The following is a 23,161-nucleotide window of genomic DNA, read 5'->3' as shown; positions in this document are numbered from 1 at the left end:
ACTGGCGGGTTCAGTAACCAGAGGGCACAGTAACTGGCGGGTTCAGTAACCAGAGGGCACAGTAACTGGCGGGTTCAGTAACCAGAGGGCACAGTAACTGGCGGGTTCAGTAACCAGAGGGCACAGTAACTGGCGGGTTCAGTAACCAGAGGGCACAGTAACTGGCGGGTTCAGTAACCAGAGGGCACAGTAACTGGCGGGTTCAGTAACCAGAGGGCACAGTAACTGGCGGGTTCAGTAACCAGAGGGCACAGTAACTGGCGGGTTCAGTAACCAGAGGGCACAGTAACTGGCGGGTTCAGTAACCAGAGGGCACAGTAACTGGCGGGTTCAGTAACCAGAGGGCACAGTAACTGGCGGGTTCAGTAACCAGAGGGCACAGTAACTGGCGGGTTCAGTAACCAGAGGGCACAGTAACTGGCGGGTTCAGTAACCAGAGGGCACAGTAACTGGCGGGTTCAGTAACCAGAGGGCACAGTAACTGGCGGGTTCAGTAACCAGAGGGCACAGTAACTGGCGGGTTCAGTAACCAGAGGGCACAGTAACTGGCGGGTTCAGTAACCAGAGGGCACAGTAACTGGCGGGTTCAGTAACCAGAGGGCACAGTAACTGGCGGGTTCAGTAACCAGAGGGCACAGTAACTGGCGGGTTCAGTAACCAGAGGGCACAGTAACTGGCGGGTTCAGTAACCAGAGGGCACAGTAACTGGCAGGTTCAGTAACCAGAGGGCACAGTAACTGGCAGGTTCAGTAACCAGAGGGCACAGTAACTGGCAGGTTCAGTAACCAGAGGGCACAGTAACTGGCAGGTTCAGTAACCAGAGGGCACAGTAACTGGCAGGTTCAGTAACCAGAGGGCACAGTAACTGGCAGGTTCAGTAACCAGAGGGCACAGTAACTGGCAGGTTCAGTAACCAGAGGGCACAGTAACTGGCAGGTTCAGTAACCAGAGGGCACAGTAACTGGCAGGTTCAGTAACCAGAGGGCACAGTAACTGGCAGGTTCAGTAACCAGAGGGCACAGTAACTGGCAGGTTCAGTAACCAGAGGGCACAGTAACTGGCAGGTTCAGTAACCAGAGGGCACAGTAACTGGCAGGTTCAGTAACCAGAGGGCACAGTAACTGGCAGGTTCAGTAACCAGAGGGCACAGTAACTGGCAGGTTCAGTAACCAGAGGGCACAGTAACTGGCAGGTTCAGTAACCAGAGGGCACAGTAACTGGCAGGTTCAGTAACCAGAGGGCACAGTAACTGGCAGGTTCAGTAACCAGAGGGCACAGTAACTGGCAGGTTCAGTAACCAGAGGGCACAGTAACTGGCAGGTTCAGTAACCAGAGGGCACAGTAACTGGCAGGTTCAGTAACCAGAGGGCACAGTAACTGGCAGGTTCAGTAACCAGAGGGCACAGTAACTGGCAGGTTCAGTAACCAGAGGGCACAGTAACTGGCAGGTTCAGTAACCAGAGGGCACAGTAACTGGCAGGTTCAGTAACCAGAGGGCACAGTAACTGGCAGGTTCAGTAACCAGAGGGCACAGTAACTGGCAGGTTCAGTAACCAGAGGGCACAGTAACTGGCAGGTTCAGTAACCAGAGGGCACAGTAACTGGCAGGTTCAGTAACCAGAGGGCACAGTAACTGGCAGGTTCAGTAACCAGAGGGCACAGTAACTGGCAGGTTCAGTAACCAGAGGGCACAGATTTAAGATCATTGACAAAGATCAAAAGGCGACATGTTGAAAAACGTTTTACACAGCGAGTTGTTGAGATCTGGAACATGCTGACTTGAAAGGGTGGTGGAAACAGATTCAATAGTAACTCTTGAAAGGGAATTGGATAAATAGTTAAACATGAAAAATTTACAGGGCTGTAGGGAAAGAATAGGGGCATGGAACTAATTGGATAGCTCTTTCAAAGAGCCAGCACAGACATGACAGGCCAAATGGCCTCCTTCTGTGCTGTAATATTCTGAGATTCTATGGATCGAGAAACATGGCTTAATCTGGCAATTCATCATAAAGCAGATCATTATAAACATCCAGTCACAGGGTATCACCCAGATATAGCTCACCTCCCAGGAGCTGTTAATAATTCCAGGGACTGGAAATTGCTGGAGAAATTTGCTGGCTTGTTAAGACGATTGAAAATTTGGTTTATCTTCTTTTCTTTCCAATTATTCATGAGCTGTGGGTGTCAGTGACTAGACCAGCATGTTACCCATCCCTAAAAGCCCTTGAGAAAGTGTCACCATTATTGATACTAGCTTTTTATTCCAGATTTATTTATTTAATTGAGTGTAACTTCCCCAGCTGCCATGGTAGGAATTAATGTCTCCAGATCATTAGAGCTCAGGATTAGTCCTCAGGATTACCGATTTACATAACCACCATTTTACCATACTCGTTGCAGAATGGTTGCCAGGACCCCTCCCTCACTGGGGTATCTCTGGTTTGGCACCCCGCCCCTAATCAGATCTCAGTCACTGGGACTCTTGCCTCACGGTGGGGGTGGGGGTCTCGATGACTGTTTATAGCTGCATTCCCTTTCCCACCTCTTCTCCTGAGCCCTCTGTGTATAAGCTCATCTCTGGTACTACAGCCAAGTGACCATTTAGCTCTGGAAATCTGCACTAGTCTCATTGCTGGGACAGTAACTGAGGGGCAGGCACCCGCTGCAGTCTATCCATCAGAAACTAAGGAACACAGAGCCTGTGACAGCCCATCCTGCAACCAGCCCCCTCAGCACAGTCCGAGCAGAGACTGGGTGCTTCCTGCTTGGGCGCAGTACCACACCCCTCCTATGGTATTGGTCCACATTCCCAGGAAGAGAGCTGGGTGTCTCTCTATTAAATAATAACTTCATCTGTTCCCTCTCTTACAGGTCAGTCAGGTGTTCCCAGTCTCCAACAGATGTGGCTCCCAAGAGGACCAGGATCAACAGCAGTCAGATCAGACCCTGCATCACAGGAACAAGTGAGGGGAGGGGACTTTAGGGTGAAGGACTACAAGGGAGGAGTGTTAAACTCCATGTGACATGGTGTCAGAGCTGCCTCGCCTTCTATGCAGCCATGTTTACCCTCCTACTCCTCTCCCCAGGGGGCTGTCATTTACTGGGGTTCAGGCTCCATCTGCCCTGTTCTCTGCTGCTTTGTCCCTTCTTCATGTGGGAATCTAGACAGTAAATGTCAGCAGGATATTCCACTGGGAGAGGCATCACATGGCCCCAATTCTACCTCCCTCCCCCCACCGGCTGCATTCATCATGCACAGGCTGAGCAACTGGCATCACTGAAAAATTATTGGGTGCAAGAATATGGGGCTAAAAGGGTTAAATGACAAGGACAGACTGCACAGACCAGGCTTGTATTCCCGAGTGTAGAAAATGAAGGGGTGATCTAATCAAGGTGATTAAAGGAGTTGATGGTTTCCTTCTGTTGACCCTATTCTCTCTGGTGAGGGAAGGCCAGAACATGGGGACAGAATCATCAAATTCGAGCCAGGGCCTTCAGGAAAAATTGTCAGGAAACACTTCTTCACACAAAGGGGAGTGGAAATCTGGAACTCTCTCCCCCAAAAAATCGCTGCGGCTAGGGTTAATTGAAAGTTTCAAAACCAGGATTGATAGATTTTTGTTGAGTAAGAATAGAGAGATGTGGAACCAAGACAAGAAAATTAAGTGGAAGTACAGATCATTTTCAAAAGGAAACCAGACAAGTACATGAGAGAAAAGGAAATAGAAAGAAAAACTGAACACTGAGATGAGGGGGATGGAATTGCAGGAGTATAAACAGCAGCTCAGACCAGGTACACCGAAAGGCTTTTTTCTGGGCTGTATGTTCTATATAATGCTACTTAACTGGCTTGAGAGTTGAAAGGCTGCCTCTTGTCCCTGTGCTCCAGGACACTGTGCTAGGCACTGACTGTGAGTGAATAATCTGCCCTGTCCTCAGTGAGCCAGCTTGGGAAGGCAGCTCTCACTGGTCCCATTTACTGATTCTCTCCCTCTTTGCATCATGTTCAGAAGTCACTCTCAGATTGGTCGCTTAATGGATCAACACCAGCGTCACGATGACAAGAAGCTCCTGCCACATGACCTTCTCCCTGCATCCTACAACAGTGTGGTGCCCTCTGCCCCTCCGCTGCCCACAACCCCTGACCATCCTCCTAAGCAGTAACAATCGGTCAACAGGTCAGTTTTGGACAATTTATTGGTGCAACTTTACCAAATACGCACTCACGCCACGGACTCGCCATGTGTGGCTGGCACACTCACCTCACGTACATTCCACAAGCTCGCAAACTTACCAAGGGCGGCTATATCAACCAGGCCTCAGCAAAGACCCGTCCTTCCCCTCCCTCCAGCTGTGGGACACTAAGGCCCATTGAGACTGGGAGTGTTTGATGGGGACAGTGTAGAGGGAGCTTTACTCTGTATCTAACCCCGTGCTGTACCTGTCCTGGGAGTGTTTGATGGGGACAGTGCAGAGGGAGATTTACCCTATATCCAACCGTGTGCTGTACCTGTCCTGGGAGTGTTTGATGGAGACAGTGTGAAGGAAGCTTTACTCTGAATGCTTTCTCTCTTGCTGCAGGTAACCCATTCAGCTGTTCACTGTACGAGGACACACCTTCACAGGAAGGAAATACAACCACCAAAAATCTAAGTGAGCTGTGACCAGCTGTTACCATAATAACCAAAGGATTACTTTACCTGAAAGGATGAGTCTATCATTGAATTTTTTTACAGTGACATGTCTATCTGTCCATCTGTTTGTTGAATAAAAATCTTCTTAATATTGTCGGGCTGGATTTGTTCCCTCCAGAGACCATGCGTATGTGCACACAGTCCGAGAAAGATTACAGGTACACACACACTCCGAGAGTGTGCACACACAATGAAACAGTGCACATAGATGCCAACACAAGCAGACACTTACTCTGCACACATGCGTAGATTCCCATTGTGATCTTTATCATTCCCAGTTATTTCATGAAACTGAACAGCTCATTGCATTTCTACAAACATCAGGAAGCCCCTTACTGTGAGGAGCCAGCTGTGCCAGGTTCATTTGCGGCTCTGTCGAATGTGGATGACAAGCTTCCCTTGGCTGGGTGAATCCTGTCTAGTGGAGTCTCCTTGGATTTCCCATGTGCCCAGTGTTGTGATCCATAGATGGTTGAACACATTGGTTGCTTAGTTGATGATCCAGTCACTCTTTGTAACATGCTGAGTGTTAGGGAGACACAGGAAACTGGCTGGGCAGGGTCTGCAGGCAGGACTTCATTTCACTCAACTCGATCATCATCTCATGTTCAGCTCCACAGTGCAGGGAGAGAAGGCACTCAGCCTGTTCAATAACACTCAATGCTTCATCCATAACATGTCTAAAAATGACAGGAAGGAACAGTCAGGCCAGGCAGACAGGAAACTGTGGTGGGATATCAGGTCTGACCGCCTACCTGCAAAATAGGAAGGGTGGACCATTCAGCCCCTCGAGCTTGCTCTGCTATTCAATAAGATTGTGGCTGATCTTCTTGTGTTTGAATTCCACATTCCCATCTATCCCCGATAACCTTTGATTCCCTTGCCTAACAAGAATCTATCTACCTCTGCCTTAAAAATATTCAATGACCCCACTTCCACCACCTTCTGAGGCAGAGAATTCCAAAGTCGCACAACCTCTGAGAGAAAAAAATTTCTCCTCATCTCTGCCCTTAAGGCACAATCCCTAATTTTAAAACAGTGCCCCCTTAGTTCTGGTCTCACCCACAAGAGGAAACATCATTTTCGCGTCCACCTTGTCAAAGCCATTCAGGATCTTGAATACTTCAATTAAGTCACCCCTCACTCTTCTAAACTCTAGTGGAAACGAGCCCAGTCTGTCTAACCTTTCCTCATAAGACAACCTGCTCGTTCCAGGTACCAATCTAGTGAACCGCCTCCAGTTCATTTACATCCTTCCTTAAATAAGGAAACTAAAACTGCACACAGTATTTGAGGTGCGGTCTCACCAATGCCCTGTATAACTGAAGCATAACATTCTTACTTTTATGTTCAACTGCACTTGTAATAAAGGATAGCATTCCATTAGCCTTCTTAATTACTTGCTGTACCTGCATACTAACTATTTGTGATTCACGCATGAGAACACCTAGATCCCTCTGCACTTCGGAATTCTGCAGTTGTTCTCCATTTAAGTAATACTCTGCTTTTTTAATTTTCCTCCAAAGTGAACTTAACATTTTCCCATATTATACTCTATTTGCCAGATTTTTGCCCACTCACTCAACCTATCTATATCCATCTGCAACCTTCTCATGTCCTCTTCACAACACATTCCTATCTTTGTGTCATCTGCTCCCCTTGTCTAAGACATTAATATAAATTGTAAAAAGTTGAGGCCCCAGCACAGACCCCTGCAGGACTCCACTTGTCACATCCTGCCAATCAGACAAAGCCCCATTTGGGTTAGTAAAGGGCACGGTTAGCAAGGGAGACGGAGACAGAGTGACTACTTGGGAATTTGATTCAAAGTGGAAATTCTGTGCCTAAGGGAAAATGGTACTTCAGGTGAGGTTTATTGCAAGAAGTAGAGCTTTCTGAGTTGGGAGTTTGGTGAAGTGGGGGAAGAGGTGCTCCTTCCTCCTACTCTTTTCCAGCCTCCAGCATTTGCTTTCCGCTTTGGGGCAGCAGCAGGAGTAGGTTAATGAGTAACTGGTAATTAACTGGAGAGGTCAGAGAGCTTAAAGCAGCAGAGTGAGCCAGGAGTTTACAGATAAAACCGAAAAGTGACGTCACAGGAGTCCCATGAGTTGATTGGTTGGTAAACATTGGCCTTTCCAGACTCAGCACAGGGGAGACGATTGGTGAGTGACAGTGACTCATTATATTAAACCATTCTGGAGTAACCACTTTATATAAAGTTCAAAGTATGTCAGTGCAGCTCAGCCATATGGAATATGCATCCTGGGGAATGTGGGAAATTGAGCAGGCACAAAGTTTCCTCGTTGACTACATCTGCAGGAACGGTCAGCAGCTGCAGAAACTCGAACTCCGGGTTGCGGAACTTGAGCAGCGGCTGGAGTCACTGTGGTGCATCCACAAGGCTGAGGATTATGTGGATAACACATTTAGAGAGGTGGTCACACCACAGCTAAGTACACAGGCAGAAGGGGAATGGGTGATCTCCAGAGTACCTAAGAGAAACATGCAGGTAGTGCAGGAATCCCTTGAGGCTATGTCACTCTCTAACCACTTTTCCATTTTGGATACTGGTGGGTGAGATGGTTCCTCTGGGGACTATAGTAAGAGCCAGATTTGTGGCACCATGGGTGGCTCAGCTGCACAGGAGGGGAGGTGGAAGAGTGGAAGTGCTATAGTGGTAGGGGATTCCATAGTTAGAGGAGCAGGCAGGCATTTCTGTGACCATAGGCATGAGTCCAGGATGGTATGTTGCACCCCTGGTGCCAGGGTCAAGGATGTCACAGAGCGGCTACAGGGCATTCTTTTGGGGGAGGGCAAGCAGCCAGAGGTCATGTTCCACATTGGGACCAATGACACAAGTAGGAAAAGGGACGAGGTCCTGGAAGCAGATTTTACGGAGTTAGGAAGGAAATTGAGAAGCAGGACCTCAAGAGCAGTAATCTCAGGATTACTCCCAGTGCCATGTGCTAGTGAGCATAAGAATAGGGAGATTGAGCAGTTCAACATGTGGATTGAGAAATAGAGCAGGGGGGAGGGTTTTAGATTTCTGAGGCATTGGGACTGGTTCTGGAGCAGGTGGGACCTGTACAGGAAGGACAGGTTACACCTTAACAGGATTGGGACTAATGTCCTTGTGGGGAAGTTTGCTAGTGCTTTTGGGGAGGGTTTAAACTAGATTGGCAGGGGAAAGGAACCTGAAGGGCAATTCAGAGAGGAGAGGAGAAAAACTGGCAGTGGGAAGTAGAGAAGTATTAACTGATAAGGAGGATATGAGAGTTTGATAGAATTAGAGTAGGCTATAGTAAGTCATTAGATGGGGTCAGAGCAAGGGGGAATGATAAAAGGTCTAAATTAAGATTAATGTGCATGTACGTGAATGCACGGAGTGTGGTTAATAAGACTGGTGAACTACAGGCACAGGTTGGCAAATGGAATTATGATATCATTGCTATAACAGAGACCTGGCTCAAAGAAGGGCAGGACTGGGCATTAAGTATTCTGGGGTGCAAGTTACTGGAGAGAGAGGATGTTCCAGAGGGGTCAAGGGCTAGAGATAAGGAATGAAAAATGTGCCATAACATTGATTGGTGTAGTATTTGGACCACTAACTAGTGGAAGGGATGTGGAGAAACAAATTTGCAAAGAAATTACAGAGAGGTGTAAGAATTATAGAGTAATTATAATGGGAGACTTCAATTATCCAAATATAGACTGGGATGGGAATAGTGCAAAGGGACAAGAGGGGCGAGAGTTCCTGGAGTGTGTTCAAGATCATTTTCTGCAGCAGCATGTTTCTGGTCCAGTGAGAGGGCAGCCATTATCGGGCCTGTTTCTAGGGAATGAGTTGGCCCAAGTGGATCAAGTAACAGTGGGAAAGCATTTAGGGGACAGTGACCATTAAATCATAAGGTTTAGGCTGGCCATGGAGAAGGACAAGGAACAATCCAGAGCAGGGATAATTAACGGGGGGAAAGCCAACTTTGATGGGATGAGAATGCATCTGAGTCAAGTGAGTTAGAGTCAAATGTTGGCAGAAAAGACAGCGGCTGAATAATGGGCCACCTTCTAAGAAAAAGGTATTGCAGGCAATGTCAAGGTATATTCCATTGAAGGGGAAAGGTAGGACAAATAAATCCAGAGCACCCTGGAGATCGAGGTGCAGATGAAAAGGAAGAAGTGCACATATGACAGATGTCAGGTAGAAAATACAATGGAGAATCAGGCTGAAGAACCAGAGGGGAAATGAAAAAATAAGAAAAGCAAGGAGAGAGCATGAAAAGAGGCTGGCAGCTTACACAAAAGGGGATCCCAAGGTCTTCTATAAGCATGTAAATAATAAGAGTGGTGAAAGAGGGTTGGGCCAATTAGGGATAAAAAAAGGGGACTTGCATGTGGAGGCACGAGAAGTAGCGGAGGTATTAAACGAGTACTTTGCATCTGTCTTTACAAAGGAAGAAGATGCTACCCAGGCTGAGGTAACTCATACACTAGAAGAACTTACAATTGAAAAGATGGATGTATTAGAAAGGCTATCTTTACTTAAAATTGATAAGATACCAGGACCAGATGAAATGCATCCAAGGACACTGAGGGAAGTAAGAGTAGAAATTGCTGAAACACTGGTGATAATCTTCCAGTCTTCCTTAGATACAGAGATGGTGCCAGAGGACTAGAGAATTGAGAATGTTATGACCTTGTTCAAAAAGAGGTGCAAGGATAAAGCCAGCAACTACAAACCAGTCAGTTTGACTTCAGTGGTAGGGAAACTACTGGAAACTATAGATTGGGACAAAGTCAACAGTCACTTAGACAAGTGCAGGATAATTAAGGAAAGCCAGCATGGATTCATTAAGGGAAAATCATGTTTAAATAACTTGCTGGGAGTTTTTTGCGGAGGTAACAGAGAAGGTATTAAGGTTGATGTGGTATATGTGGATTTTGAAAAGGCATTTGATAAATAACCACACAACAGACTTGTGAGCAAAATTCTAGTTCATGGAATAAAAGGGAAAGTAGGCACTTGAATAAGGAATTGGCTGAGTGACAGGAAACAGAGAGTAGTGATAAATGGTTATTTTTCTGATTGGAGGAAGGTTTGTTGTGGGGTTCCCCAGGGGTCAGTGTTGGGACCCTTGTTCTTCCTGATATATATTAATGACCTAGACTGTGGTGTGTAGGGCATGATTTCAAAATTTGCAGATGATACGAAGATTGGAAACGTTGTCAACTGTGATGGGGATAATCTTGAACTTCAAAAGGACATAGACATGTTTGGTGGATTGGGCAGACAAGTGGCAGATGAAGTTCAGTGCAGAAAAGTATGAAGTGATTCATTTTGACAGGAAAAATATGGAGAGAGAGTATAAATAAAGGGAGAGAACCTAAAGGAGGTGCAGAAAAAGAGGGACCTCATTGTATATAGACATAGGTCACTGAAGATTGCAGATTGTCTGTAGAATCTCAGGGATGAAAGACTAAAGGTGTTATCTTCTTGTATTTTGTAATGAGGCCTTATGGTGGGTGTTAACTTACAAGGAAACAGAGTAGATCTGAAATTAACATTTGGGGATAAGTTTTGATATTGATTTGTAGCTGTTGCATTTCAAAGGAGCCTCAAAGGTAAAAAAGAACATTTGTATTTTACAGATTTGTGAGTAAACAGGGGCAGGTGTTTTAAATTTTATTGACCCGAAACAGAGATAAAATAGGAACAGGAAAGGTTTTGATATTTGGGGACCTGAGTTTTCAGAGAGATATTTAAAGACACCGGGAACTAAGATGAAAGGGGTGAACAAGTGTTTATTAAAACGGGGTTTCAGCTGTAGTGAGTTGCAGTGGGTGGGGGGAGTCCCACTGAAGCCAGCTCTGGTGTTTTGGAGTGTGCCGAAAAACTGAAAATCTTTTAATTAAAGAAAGCAACTCAGCTTTGGGCCAGGAGAATATTTATCCTGAGAAACATATTGTTTTAAATCTCCCTTTGGAAAAACCACATCAGCATGGAGTTCTTCTGGGAAGTCGTGGATTGTACTTCTGTTTAAAGGGAAAGCAATTTCTCAGTTTGGGTAATATTTCCTGGATTTTATGATTAAGAAGCTGTAAGGGCTGCTGCCAAAACGATAGTTTTATTGCAAGGAACATAAAAGCAGACTGTAAAAGTTTCTATATGTAAACAGAAAAAGATTAATGAAGGCAAATATTGGTCCCTTACAGTCTGAAATGGGAGAATTTATAATAGGAAACAAAGAAATGGCAGAGCAATTAAACAACTACTTTAGTTCTGTCTTCATGGAGGAAGACACAAATAACTTCCCAGAAATGCTAGGGAACCAAGGCTCTGGTGAGAAGGATGAATTGTATTAGTATTACTAAAACAACATTGCTGGAGAAATGAATGGGACTGAAAGCCGATAAATCCCAGGGCCTGATAATCTACATCCCAGGGTACTAAGGAAGGTGGCCGTGGAAATAGTGGATGTGTTGGTTGTCATCTTCCAAAATTCTGTAGATTCTGGAACAGTCCTGGCAGATTGGAGGGTGGGATATGTAACCCCACTATTTAAAAAAGGAGGGAGGGAGAATACAGCAAATTACAGGTCGGTTAGCCTAACATCAGTAATAGGGAAAATGCTAGAGTCTATTATAAAGGATGTGATAACAAGACACTTAGAAAATATCAACAGGATTAGACAAAGTCAATTTGGATTTATGAAAGGGAAATCATGTTTGACAAACCTACTGGAGCTTTTGAAGATGGAACCAGCAGGATAGTAAGAGAGAGCCAGTGGATGTGGTGTATTTGGATTTTCGGAAAGCTTTTGATAAAGTCCCACATAAGAGGTTAGTGTGTAAAATTAAAGCACATGGGACTGGTGGTAATATATTGACATGGATTGAGAATTGGTTAGCAGACAGGAAACAAAGAGTAGGAATGAATGGGAATTTTTTCCGAGTGGCAGCCGGTGACTAGTGGGGTACCGCAGGGATCAGTGCTTGGGCCCCAGCCATTCACAATATATATCAATGATTTGGATGAGGGAACCAAATAAAGCAGTTTGAGATAGAAAGAGATAGAGAAGGGCAAAGGCTTGAATTGAAGGAAAAAGAATGAGAAAGAAAGGTGAAAAGATTTGAATTGGAAGAAAAAGAGAGAAAGAGAAAAGAAAAATCTTGAATGGGAAAAAGAGGAGCAAGAAAGAGAAAGAGCAAAACAAAATGGAAATGCAAAGGTTTGATCTTGAGTTTCCAAGAGAGAAAGAGCTCAGACAGCACGAACTGGCTAAGGACAAGCTTAGGTTAAAGGAAGAAAGAAGAGAGAGTGTGTCAGAGGATGATTCTGATTCACCATTGGAATTTGATTTAACTGAAAATTTAGGCACTAAACGAAGATTTTTAGAGGATGAGTTAAAAGATCACCTCATTTGAAAAGATAGCTATGAAGCTGAGTTGGCCAAAAGATGCTTGGACTTTAATGTTACAAAGTGTTTTGTCAGGTACAGCTATGGATGTGTACGCTATTTTGTCAGAAGAGCAATCTGCAGACTATGAAGTGGTTAAAAAGGCTACGAACCTGCCCCTGAAGCTTATCATTTAAAGCTTAGGACCATAAGAAAGAAATCTAATCAGACGTTTGTAGAATTTGCCAGAGAAAAATAAATGCTGTGGGGTCAATGGTTTCAATCACTGAAATTAGAAAAAACTTTTGAGAATTTGAGGGAAATCATAATTATGGAATAATTCCAAAATAGTATTCGAGTAACCATTAAGACTTACTTAGATGAACTTGAATATCAAAGATTCGGGGAGCAGCAAGTTTTGGCTGATACTTATATCTCACATAGACAAATAATGTGGGAAAAGGATTATAAGGAGGTCAGAAAGGAAATTGGAGATATGGAAAGCCTAGTGATGGGAAAGTGCTAGTAGTAAAGAGCAGACTGAAGGACACCAGGCCACTAAAAATGGAAAAGTAGAATCAAAAGGTGAAGTGAGGAAAATAATTTGTTATCATTGCAAAAGGGCTGGACACCCAAGGTTGAATTGCTGGAAATTAAATAGGAAGTGGATTGCAGTGATAGGAACTCAGAAGGATTTTGTAAGTAAAAATGCTTTGGGCTTGGAATCCCAAGTTAGAGGCAAACTGGTAGCATTCGTACATGTGTGAAGAGAAGTCAGAATTAGCCAGAGAGGTAGGAATGTGTTCCCAGCCTACCCAGTGAAATTCTGAGAGACAGGTTACAGAGGTGTTCAAGGATTTTATGTGTGAAGGGGGATGTATTTCCTTGTATTTCGAAACAAGAAGGGTGCAGAAAGACCTGGGTGTATATGTGCATAGATCATTGAAGGTGGCAGGGCAGGTGGAGAGAGCAGTTAATAAAAGTATATAGTATCCTGGGCTTTGTTAATAGGGCATAGAGCACAAGAGCAAGGAGGTTATGCTGAATTTATATAAGACACTCGTTAAGACCTCAGCTGGAGTATTGTGTACTGTTCTGGGCACCACATTATAGGAAGGATGTGAACACATTGGAGAGAGTGCAAATAAGGTTTACAAGAATGGTTCCAAGGATGAGAAACTTCAGTTACGAAGATAGATTAGAGAGGTTGGGACTGTTCTCCTTGGAGAGACAAAGGCTAAGAGGAGATTTGATAGAGATGTTCAAAATCATGAGGGGGCTGGACAGAGTGGATAGGGAGAAGCTGTTCCTGCTCATAAAAGGGTCAAGAATGAGAGGGCACAGATTTACAGTGATTTGCAAAAGAAGCAAATGTGACATGAGAAAAAACTTTTTCACACAACAAGTGGTTTGGGCCTGGAATGTACTGCCTGGAAGTGTGGTGGAGGCAGGTTCAATCGAGGCAGTCAAGAGGATTTTAGATGATTATTTGGATAGAAACAATGTGCAGGGGTATGGGGAAAATGCAGGGCAATGGCACTAGGTCATAATGCTCATTTGGAGAGCCGATGCAGACACGATGGGCCGAATAGCTTCCTCCTGTGCCGTAACATTCTGTGATTCTGGGGAGCTCATCAGAATTTTGAGACACTGCTGCAAGTCAGTCTCTAACATTATGGGTTAGTGCCATCTGCTGCCCAGATGGATTATTGCAGGAGAAATTGTACAATTGGAGGAATACATGGTAAATTCAAGCCTGTACTATTGTACAGGGTGGGGTTAAAAAGTGATTTGCAAACAGGGGAAGTAATTGTTGGAGTGGTAGAGAAATTGCCCATTGTCAGAGTTCAGTTCATTTTAGGAAATGATATTGTTGGGTCTCAAATATTGACTACCCCTGGAGTGGTAGGAGAACCCTTTCAAACACAATCTACAGAGGCTTTACAAAAAGAGCATCCTGGGCTGTTTCCAGACTGTGTGGTGACAAGATCACAGACACACAAAACTAGACAAAATAGGAAGAATCTACAAGAAAATGGGAGGATGCCAAACCTCAGTTGACTGGGTCAATTTTTTAAAAAGTTAGCCCCGGAGAAGATTAGAGAGAATGAGACTGAGGTGTTTAGCCCATCAAATTTAGTGGATTTACAGCAGAAGGATCTAGAATTAAAAGAGCTGTACCAAACAGCTTATTCTGAAAGTGAGGCAGAACATATTCAGGAGTGTCATCACCTCAAGGACAATGTATTCATGAGAAAATGGAGACTGCCTCAAGTCCCTGCAAATGAGAAGTGGGCCATAATCCACCAGGTATTAATTCCAACTGGATATCAGAATAAAATTTTAAGGATGGTTCATGAAATCCCAATGGCTGGACATTTGGGAGTTAGGAAAACCCAAGCTAAAATTCAAAAACATTTCTAGTGCCTGGACTACATAAAGATGTAGTTAAATTCTGACAGACATTCTACACATGCAAGTGGTAGGAAAACCTTAAGCAGTGATTAAACCTGCACCTTTAATTCCTATTCCAGTGTTTGAGGAACCTTTTAACAGCGTCCTGTTTGACTGTGTAAGTCCCCTCCCTAAAACTAAGAGTGGGAATCAGTATTTACTGATATTCATGGATGTGGCTATGAGATTTCCAGAAGCAATACCTTTGAGGAAAATCACAGCAAAGGCGACTGTAGAAGAATTAATTAAATTCTATATGAGATATGGATCGCCAAAAGAAATACAATCTGATTAGGGTTCAAATTTCACGTCCTAGCTGTTTAAAGAAGTAATGAGCAGTCTGGAGATAAAGCAGTTCAGTCATCTGCCTATCACCCTGAATCTCAAAGCTTTGGCGTTAAATGTTAAAAACATGATCAGAGCTTATGGCCAAGACTACCCATATGACTGGGATCAAGGGATTCCATTCTTGTTGCCTGCTATTAAGGATGCCCCTAATGAGTCAACAGGGTTCAGCCTTTCGAGTTGATTTATGGTCACAAAGTAAGGGAATCGCTCAAAATTGATTCAGGAGAAATTAGTGAACCGGAGTTCTGAAACTACTCTCCTGGAGTATGTAGCAAAAATTTTAGACAAAGGTTAACCAAGGCATGTGAGTGAGCCAGGGAACATTTAAAAGTATCTCAGCAAGTAATGAAAGCAAACGCAAGTAAAAGGGCAAATGCTCAGAGCTTTGTGGCTAGAGAGAAGGTACAGGTGTTGTTGCCGGTCTCAGGCAAGCCGTTGAAAGCAAGGTTAGTGGACCTTACAAGATTGAAAAGAAACTGAACGATGTGAACTATGTAGTAAGTACTCTAGATAGGAGAAAAAGTCAGCGTATGTCCCATGTGAACATGCTAAATCGTTACTTTAACAGGGAGGATAGCCAGAAGGAAGTGCTAGTAACTGTAGTTAAAGGAGGAAGGGAGAGAAAGGAATTTGTCAGTATTTTCAGAGGGTGAAACAAAAATTAAAAATTCTGAAATTGACCGTCCTCTGATTAAACTGGAAAATGAGAAAGTTCTTAAGAGTTCAAATGCAATACTAAGTTACCTTACAGAGAATCATCAAAGTCACTTACGAAAGCTGTTGCAGTTACTTAAGTCAATTTGTGAGAATAGGCCAGGGAGAACAACTTTAGCTACGCATGATTTTAACGTGGGGGATTCTGTTTCAATAACGCAACATCCTATAGACTAAATCCGGTGAAATTGGCTCAAGTTCAATATACACTTCAAAATGCTGCAGAGCCTGAACCAAACTTAAAGTCTCCCTTTCCACAGTTGAATATTTATTTTGATGCACATTCAACTTTCGTAAAAAATAACTCACTGGCCTCTCAGTTCCTATTCCATCTCCCTGCAGCAAAACAAATCCAACTCTTATGTCACTAGTTTCAACAGCCTTTTTGAATCGTTTCGTATAATCAGGTGTTGCTAGAACAGGTGCGGTAATCAATACAGCTTTTAACGCTCCTGATATAAGAATTGGGGTTGTTTTGCTGCAGGGAGACGGAATAGGAACTGAGAGGCCAGTGAGTTATTTTTCATGAAAGTTGAATGTGCATCAAAATAAATATTCAACTGTGGAAAGGGAGACTTTAAGTTTGGTTCTGGCTCTGCAGCATTTTGAAGCGTATGTTGCAAGCAACTCTTCAGAGACAATTGTGCACACTGACTTTGAAATTTCGGGATAAAAACACCAGACTGTTCCAACAGAGTTAATTGTTACAACCATTCAATTTTAAAATTATACATGTGGCTGGACGGGAGAATATTATTGCTGATGTGTTGTCAAGAGCTCGAATTCAAAAGGACTTGAGTGTCGAAATTTAAAAATGGACTGGAGTGAACTTTATTCTTGCCAAAGTTATGTATATTTTCATTTTTGTTGCATGTACATTATATTGGGATAGTATTTGCATAGATAAACATGGTGTTTTATAAGAACTGGGTTAAGAAAATGTCTTTAGAAATATGACGTTTCATTCTTGCCTTGCGGGGAGGTGTGATGGTATGTGTATATTTTTGTATTTCTGTGTTTATGTCTATATTCTGTGTAGGTAAGGGTAAGCTGTGTCTGTGTGTCCAGGGTTAATTAAAGGTGAGGTTGCTTGAGTCAGATTGTCTGTAGAATCTCAGGGATGAAAGACTAAAGGTGTTATCTTCTTGTATTTTGTAATGAGGCCTTATGGTGGGTGTTAACTTACAAGGAAACAGAGTAGATCTGAAATTAGCATTTGGGGATAAGTTTTGAAATTGATTTGTAGCTGTTGCATTTCAAAAGAGTCTCAAAGATAAAAGAGGCCTGGGCTTCTGTGTTCAGTAGCTTTCCCTCTCATCTCTACAGTACTTAAAAAAACATTATAATCAGCCGAGGCAGATTTCAATCTGAGATCTGACTTGTTCAGCATTTACATCAGCTGTGGTTGTAACAGGAGGTCATGCTGAACTTGTGTAAGACACTAATTAGGACTCATCTGCAGCACTGTGTCCAGTTCTGAGTAACATACTTTAGGAAGGATGTGAAGAAATTGGAGAGAGTACAGACGAGATTCATGAGAATGATTCCAGGGATAAAGAACAGTGGCCATGAGGATAGGTTGGAAAGGTTGGTGCTGATTTCCTTGGAGAAAAGAAGGCTGAGAGGAGATTTGATAGAGGTTTTCAGGATCCTGAGGGGTATGGACAGGGTAATCAGTGAAAACTGTTCCCACTCAAGACAGCAGCAAGAACTAAAGGGTGCAGATTCAAAATAATTGGCAAAAGGAGTAAATGTGATGTAAGGAAAATATTTTTCACCCTAGGCCAGTTAGCTTGACATCTATCATGAAGGTGTTAGAATCGATCATTAAGGAGGTTATAGCTGGACACTTAGAAAAACTCAAGATAATTGGGAAGAGTCAGCATGGTTTTGTGAAAGAGAAATCATGTTTAATTTAAAAAATTTAGTTGGAACGAACTTCTGAGAGGGTGATGGATGCAGGTTCAATCGAGGCATTCAAAAGGGAATTGGATTGCTATCTGAAAGGAAAGAATGTGCAAGGTTATGAGGATAAGATAGGGGAGTGGGACTAGGTGGAATGCTTTCATGAGAAGCAGAGCAGACTTGATGGGCCGAGTGGCCTCCTTCTGCACTGTAAGGACTCTGTAATTCATTTATGCATGCACCCTGTTTTCTGCCAGCCAGCCAATCTATCTTTGTTAATGTTACCCCCTACACCATGAGCTTTTATTTTCTGCAATAGCCTTTGATGTGGCACCTTATCAAAAGCCTTATGGAAATCCAAGTACAACACATCTACAGGCTCCTCTTTATCCACAGCGCATGTTACTCCTTCAAAGAACTCCAATAAATTGATTAAACATGATTTTCCTTTCACAAAACCATGCTGACTCTTCCCGATTATTTTGAGCTCTTCTAAGTGCCCAGCAATAACCTCCTTAATGATCAATTCTAATAACTTCCCCACAATAGACATCAAGCTAACTGGCCTATAGTTTCCTGTTTTCTGTCTCCCTCCCTTCTTGAATAGAGGGGTTATATTTGCTACTTTCCAATCTGATGGAACCTTTCCAGAATCTAGAGAATTCTGGAAAATTAACACCATTGCACCTACTTTAGCCACCTCTTTTAAGACCCTAGAATGAAGCCCATCTGGACCCATTAATGATTAATTAATTAACGTACATTAATGATCCAGACATGAATGTAGGAGTATGAATTGCAGTAAATTCGCAGATGACACGAAAATTGATGGCTTGGTAAAGAGTGAGGAGGAAAGCCTTAGATTACAGGATGATATAGATGGGCAGAGTAGTGGCGAATGGAATTTAATCCTGAGAAGTGAGAGGTGATGCATTTTGGGAGCTCTAACAAGGCAAGGGAGTACACGATGAATGGTAGGATCCTAGGATATACAGAGAATCAGAGGGACTTTGGTGTGCATGTCCATAGATCCTTGAAGGCAGCAGCACAGGTAGATAAGGCAGTTAAGAAGGCATATGGGATACTTGCCTTTATTAGTTGAGGCATTGAATACAAGAGCAGGGAAGTTATGATGGAGCTGTATAAAACGCTAGTTAGGCCACAGCTGGAGTACTGTGTGCAATTCTGGTCATCACACTATAGGATGTGATTGCACTAGAGAGGGTGCAGAGGAGATTCACCAGGATGTTGTCTGGGCTGGAGCATTTCAGCTATGAAGAGAGACTGGATAGGCTGGGGTTGTTTTCCTTAGAGCAGAGAAGGCTGAGGGGGGACCTGATAGAGGTACACAAAATTATGAGGGGCATAGATAGGGTAGATAGGAAGAAACTTTTCCCCTTAGTGGAGAGGTCAATAACCAGGGGGCATAGATTTAAGCTAAGGGGCAGGAGGTTTAGAGGGGATTTGAGGAAAACCTTTTTCACCCAGAGGGTGGTTGGAATCTGGAACACACTGCCTGAAAGGGCGGTAGAGGCTGGAACCCTCCCAACATTTAAGAAGTATTTAGATGAACACTTGAAACACCATAGCATACAGGGCTATGGGCTAAATACTGGAAAATGGGATTAGAGTAGACAGGTGCTTGATGACCGGCACAGACACGATGTGCCAAATGGCCTCTTTCCGTGCTGTAAACTCTATGACACTCAGAGAATTGTCAGCCTGCAGCCCCATCAGCTTACGCAGAAGCTCTTTCCTAGTGATTGTAATTTCACCAAGTTCCTCTCTCCCCTCCATCTCCTGATTTGCAGCCATTACTGGAATGTTTTTTGTATCCTCCATAGTGAAGACAGAAGCAAAATATTTGTTAATTTCATCCGCCATTTCCTTATTATCTACTGTTAACTCCCCACTGTCACTCTCTAGAGAGCCGACACTCACTCACTCTTTTCCTTTTAAACACCTGTAGAAATTCTTGCTATCCATTTTTATATTTCTTGCTAGCTTCCTCTCATACTCTAATTTCTTTCTCCTGATTAACCTTTTATTCATTCTCTACTGTTCTTTATATTCAGACCAATCATCTGACCTGTCACTCATCTTTGTGCAATTATATGCTTTTTCCTTAAGTTTGAGGCTTTCCTTAACTTCTTTAGTTAACCACAGATGGTGGGTCCTCCCATTAGAATTTTTCTTCATAGTCCTTACAATAAACTCACTTAAGCAGAAGCGGTTTGGCAATGCAATTAATAACATCACTAAGCACAACAAATTTCTAACCATGCACTCTCAAAGTGAGGAGTTTGCTCTTGCGCATAGTTTCAATTTTTGTGTGCCTTCATCCCAAATTACTCGGGAAGAGGTATTTGCTGATTTCGAACTCCTCTACTCCCAACTATCTTGTCACAAACCAGTATCCACTGAAGACGCTGAATCCTTGAAAGTGTGCCTAGCTGATTTAGCACACATATATTGTGGGATTCCAAACTTTCACATGCAATGCATGTGAGGCCTTAAGACAAACCCGGACATACACATCAGTAAACCTGACAAAGGGATGGGAATAGTCATCCTTAACAAGTGTGGCTATCTCAACAAAATGCTCACCATCCTTAATGACTGGTCCAAATTGGTATCCATTGGACCTGCTGCTTAACTAAAAAAACGCTTGCTGGACTTGTGTAAGAGCGATGAGCTACCGCGTGATATATATGATAGGGTTTGTCCTCATGGCTCGCTGCATCCATGTATGTACGGGCTGCCCACACACACAAACTGGTTCTGCACAGCATGAATTGGCCAAATGGTTGGGTGAATTGTTACAACTGGTTTTGAACAAGTTTTCCAGATACAAGATGAAGGATTCCTTCATATTTGTGAAGACCATACAGGACTTGCATATCGATAGCAATGCTGTGTCCATGTGCTCATTTGACATTGTTAGCCTATTCACCAATATTCCACTTAAGGAAGCCATAGATATTTGTGCTGCAGCACTATATCATGGTGATCTAGGCCCACCACCATTGCATGAATCAGTATTCATTGAGCTTATGAACGTGGCAGCTTGCACAGTTGAATTCAGCTTTATCAACACCATATATGTCCAAATAGATGGTGTTGCCATGGGATCCCCTCTTGGCCCAGCTCTCTCAAACATCTTTGTTGGGTTCCATGAGAAACATGTCTTTGATGGAATTACACCGAACATCCTACCACTTGCACATTTCCAATACGTGGATGATAACTTTTGCTATATTTAAATCTGTAGCAGCGTGTAATAATTTCCTTACATGTCTTAATGTGCTCCACCCTGTGCTCAAATTCACCTTTGAAATGCAGCAGTCAAATGAACTCCCTTTCCTTGACATACTAATTGAGAAGTCTACCAGTGGGTTCTCTACCACAGTCTATCGCAAGCCTACCTTCATTAGTCAACATACGCATTGGGATTCTTACAGTTCCACTCGCTATTGGCAACCTTGTAAATAGGGCCCAAGCCATTTGCTCACCATGCAAGTTTGATGCTGAAATAGGGCGTGTCAAAGACATCCTGTGGGATAATGGCTACCCTGGTCAGGTCATTTCACGCTGTATATCGTGCAAGCCTAAGGCCCTCACTTCTGGCCCTGAAAATTGCCCAGTCTACCTTAGATTATCCTGGAAGGGCAAAGTATCTAAAAAAATTGAGCAACAGGTAAAGCTAGCTGTTTCACGCTGCCACTATGCAGTAGCAACGCAAATGGTATTCACCACTAACAGGATGCTGCTGTCAAACCAAAAAGATGTTCTGCCTATCACACAAATGAGTAATTGCTTTATGAATTTCAGTGCCAGTGTGATACTAGGTATGTAGGCCTTATGTCCCAAAGGCTGGTGGATCGTATCAAACAGCATGGCCCTTCTGCTGTTCACAGCGGACAAGGTACTGTATGTACCCAATCAGCCCATGCTTACAAAACTCAAAACAGTATAAAGAAAATATCATATCTACGAGGGTGAGAAGAACACTGAGCTCAGGAGTTGGTGTTGAGGGATTTTAAAGTGGTTAGACTGTAAACACGGCTTTAGCAATTGCTAAGATTTTTCTGGAAGTGGAAGATGTTACCCTGACTGGTTTACAAAAAGTAGCTAAGGCTCAGTTAGCAGAATTGGTGGATAAGTTGCGGTTAAGATTAACCGCAGGGGCGAGGAAAGCAGACACAGTTGAAGTAACAGTGCAGCATTTGAAATTGGAAGCGATACCAGAGAGACCACGTTCTCCAAAGGGCGAGTCACCTGAATTGGCTCAAGTTCAGTTGCAAATGAATTAACTTGAACTGGAGGCAAAAGGAAAAGAAAAATGGAAAGGGAGGAAAAGGAAAGAGAATGAACATTTCAAAGGGAGCAAACAGAAAAGCAGGAGCGAGAAAGGAGACAGGAAAGTGAATTGGAAATGGAGAAGTTGACAAGGGAGGAAAGAGAAAAGGAGAAAGAAAATACCAGCTTAAAAGGCTGACAGTTAAAACTAAAGGTACTAGAAATTGGGGAAGAACTTATTTCCAGGCCAGAACCCAGTGAGGAGATGTTGAAAATTTGTACAAACTCTCCCAAAGTTTGAGACAGATGTAGAGGCATTCTTTATTTCATTTGAGAAGATAGCTAAGCATATGAAATGGCCATAAGAAATCTGGACATTGTTTTTATAGAGAAGGTTGGTTGGTAGAGTTCATGAGGTTTATGCATCATTGTCAGGAGCAGTATCTGAGAATATGATGCAGTAAAAAAGGCTAGTCTGAGTGCATATGAGTTGGTTCCTGAGGCATACAGGCAGAAATTTAGGAATATGAGAAAACAGCCTGGGCAAACTTATACTGAGTTTGACAGAGTAAAACAAAGTAATTTTGACTTTTGGATATGGGCATTAAAGGTAGGGATAACATAAGCAGCTCTTGGGGAAATAATTCTTTTGGGGGAATTTAAAGTGCTGTGAGTAAGGGTGTTGTCGGCTCTGAGACTTTGGGGCAAGACAAGCCAATAGCTTTTGTGCAAGTGGAAAAGAAGGGACAGGTAATAGTTAAAGAAGTGAAAAAGTGTTCATACCCTACCCAACGGAATGTTGAAGGGCAGATTACAGAGACGTTTGAAGATTTTATATGTGAAGGGAAAGTCTATCCATGTGCACAAGGTGGAGCAGGCAAATATATCAAAATTTTAAAGGACATTGGGGCTAGTCAGTCCTTAATGTTATGGGATAGTGCTATTTATTGTCCAGATGGGGTATTGCAGGAAAGAGTATTAATTAGTGGAATTCATGGAGATACTAAACATATTCCATTGTGTAAGGTAAATTCAAGGTAGGTTGAAAACAGGAGAGGTGATTGTTAAGGTAGTGGAAAAATTGCCCATTGCAGGGGTTCAATTTATCCTAGGAAATGATATTGCTGGGTCACAGATGTTGGTGATGCCTACTGTAGTTGAGCAGTCTGTGGAGCCACAATCAACAGGGATGTTGCAGAAAGATCATCCTGGATTGTTTCCAGATTGTATAGTAACGAGATGAGAGACTCACAAGTTGAAACAGGAAGAGGAAGAGCCTTAAAGGCGGGAAGGATGCTGATGTCCAGTTAGCTGGATCTGTCTTTGAAAAGATTGTTCAGAAACAGAAGG

At 43.2% G+C, this 23,161-nt stretch overlaps 2 protein-coding genes across 7 annotated transcripts in view; one reads left to right on the top strand and one right to left on the bottom strand.

Annotated features, from left to right (window-relative positions):
• The window catches only part of LOC121283365 (kinesin-like protein KIF12), a 193,874-nt gene extending 189,084 nt beyond the window's left edge, over positions 1–4,790 (top strand). The window contains exons 16-18 of the mRNA XM_041197859.1: positions 2,875–2,966; positions 4,014–4,181; positions 4,585–4,790. Of these exons, the coding sequence (XP_041053793.1) occupies positions 2,875–2,966; positions 4,014–4,167 (246 nt within the window). The 3' untranslated portion in view covers positions 4,168–4,181; positions 4,585–4,790. The remainder of the gene's footprint in view (positions 1–2,874; positions 2,967–4,013; positions 4,182–4,584) is intronic.
• Positions 4,791–4,943: 153 nt separating this feature from the next.
• Positions 4,944–23,161, bottom strand: part of smyd4 (SET and MYND domain containing 4) — a 38,080-nt gene continuing 19,862 nt past the window's right edge. For 4 of the 6 annotated variants that reach the window (XR_005944241.1, XM_041197854.1, XM_041197856.1 and 1 more), the window contains one exon: positions 4,944–5,377. Coding sequence is in view for 4 of the 6 variants with exons in the window: in XM_041197854.1 (XP_041053788.1) it covers positions 5,227–5,377 (151 nt within the window). In the remaining 2 variants the exon portion in view is untranslated. Of the gene's footprint in view, positions 5,453–23,161 lie in introns of all 6 variants that reach the window. The other 2 variants (XR_005944242.1, XM_041197857.1) reach the window with 1 other exon arrangement.

The sequence above is a fragment of the Carcharodon carcharias genome, chromosome 10, assembly GCF_017639515.1.
Source record: "Carcharodon carcharias isolate sCarCar2 chromosome 10, sCarCar2.pri, whole genome shotgun sequence".
Taxonomy (NCBI): Eukaryota; Metazoa; Chordata; class Chondrichthyes; order Lamniformes; family Lamnidae; genus Carcharodon; species Carcharodon carcharias.
Note: the sequence above shows the minus strand (reverse complement) of the source record. Positions and strands in the feature narration are given on the sequence as shown.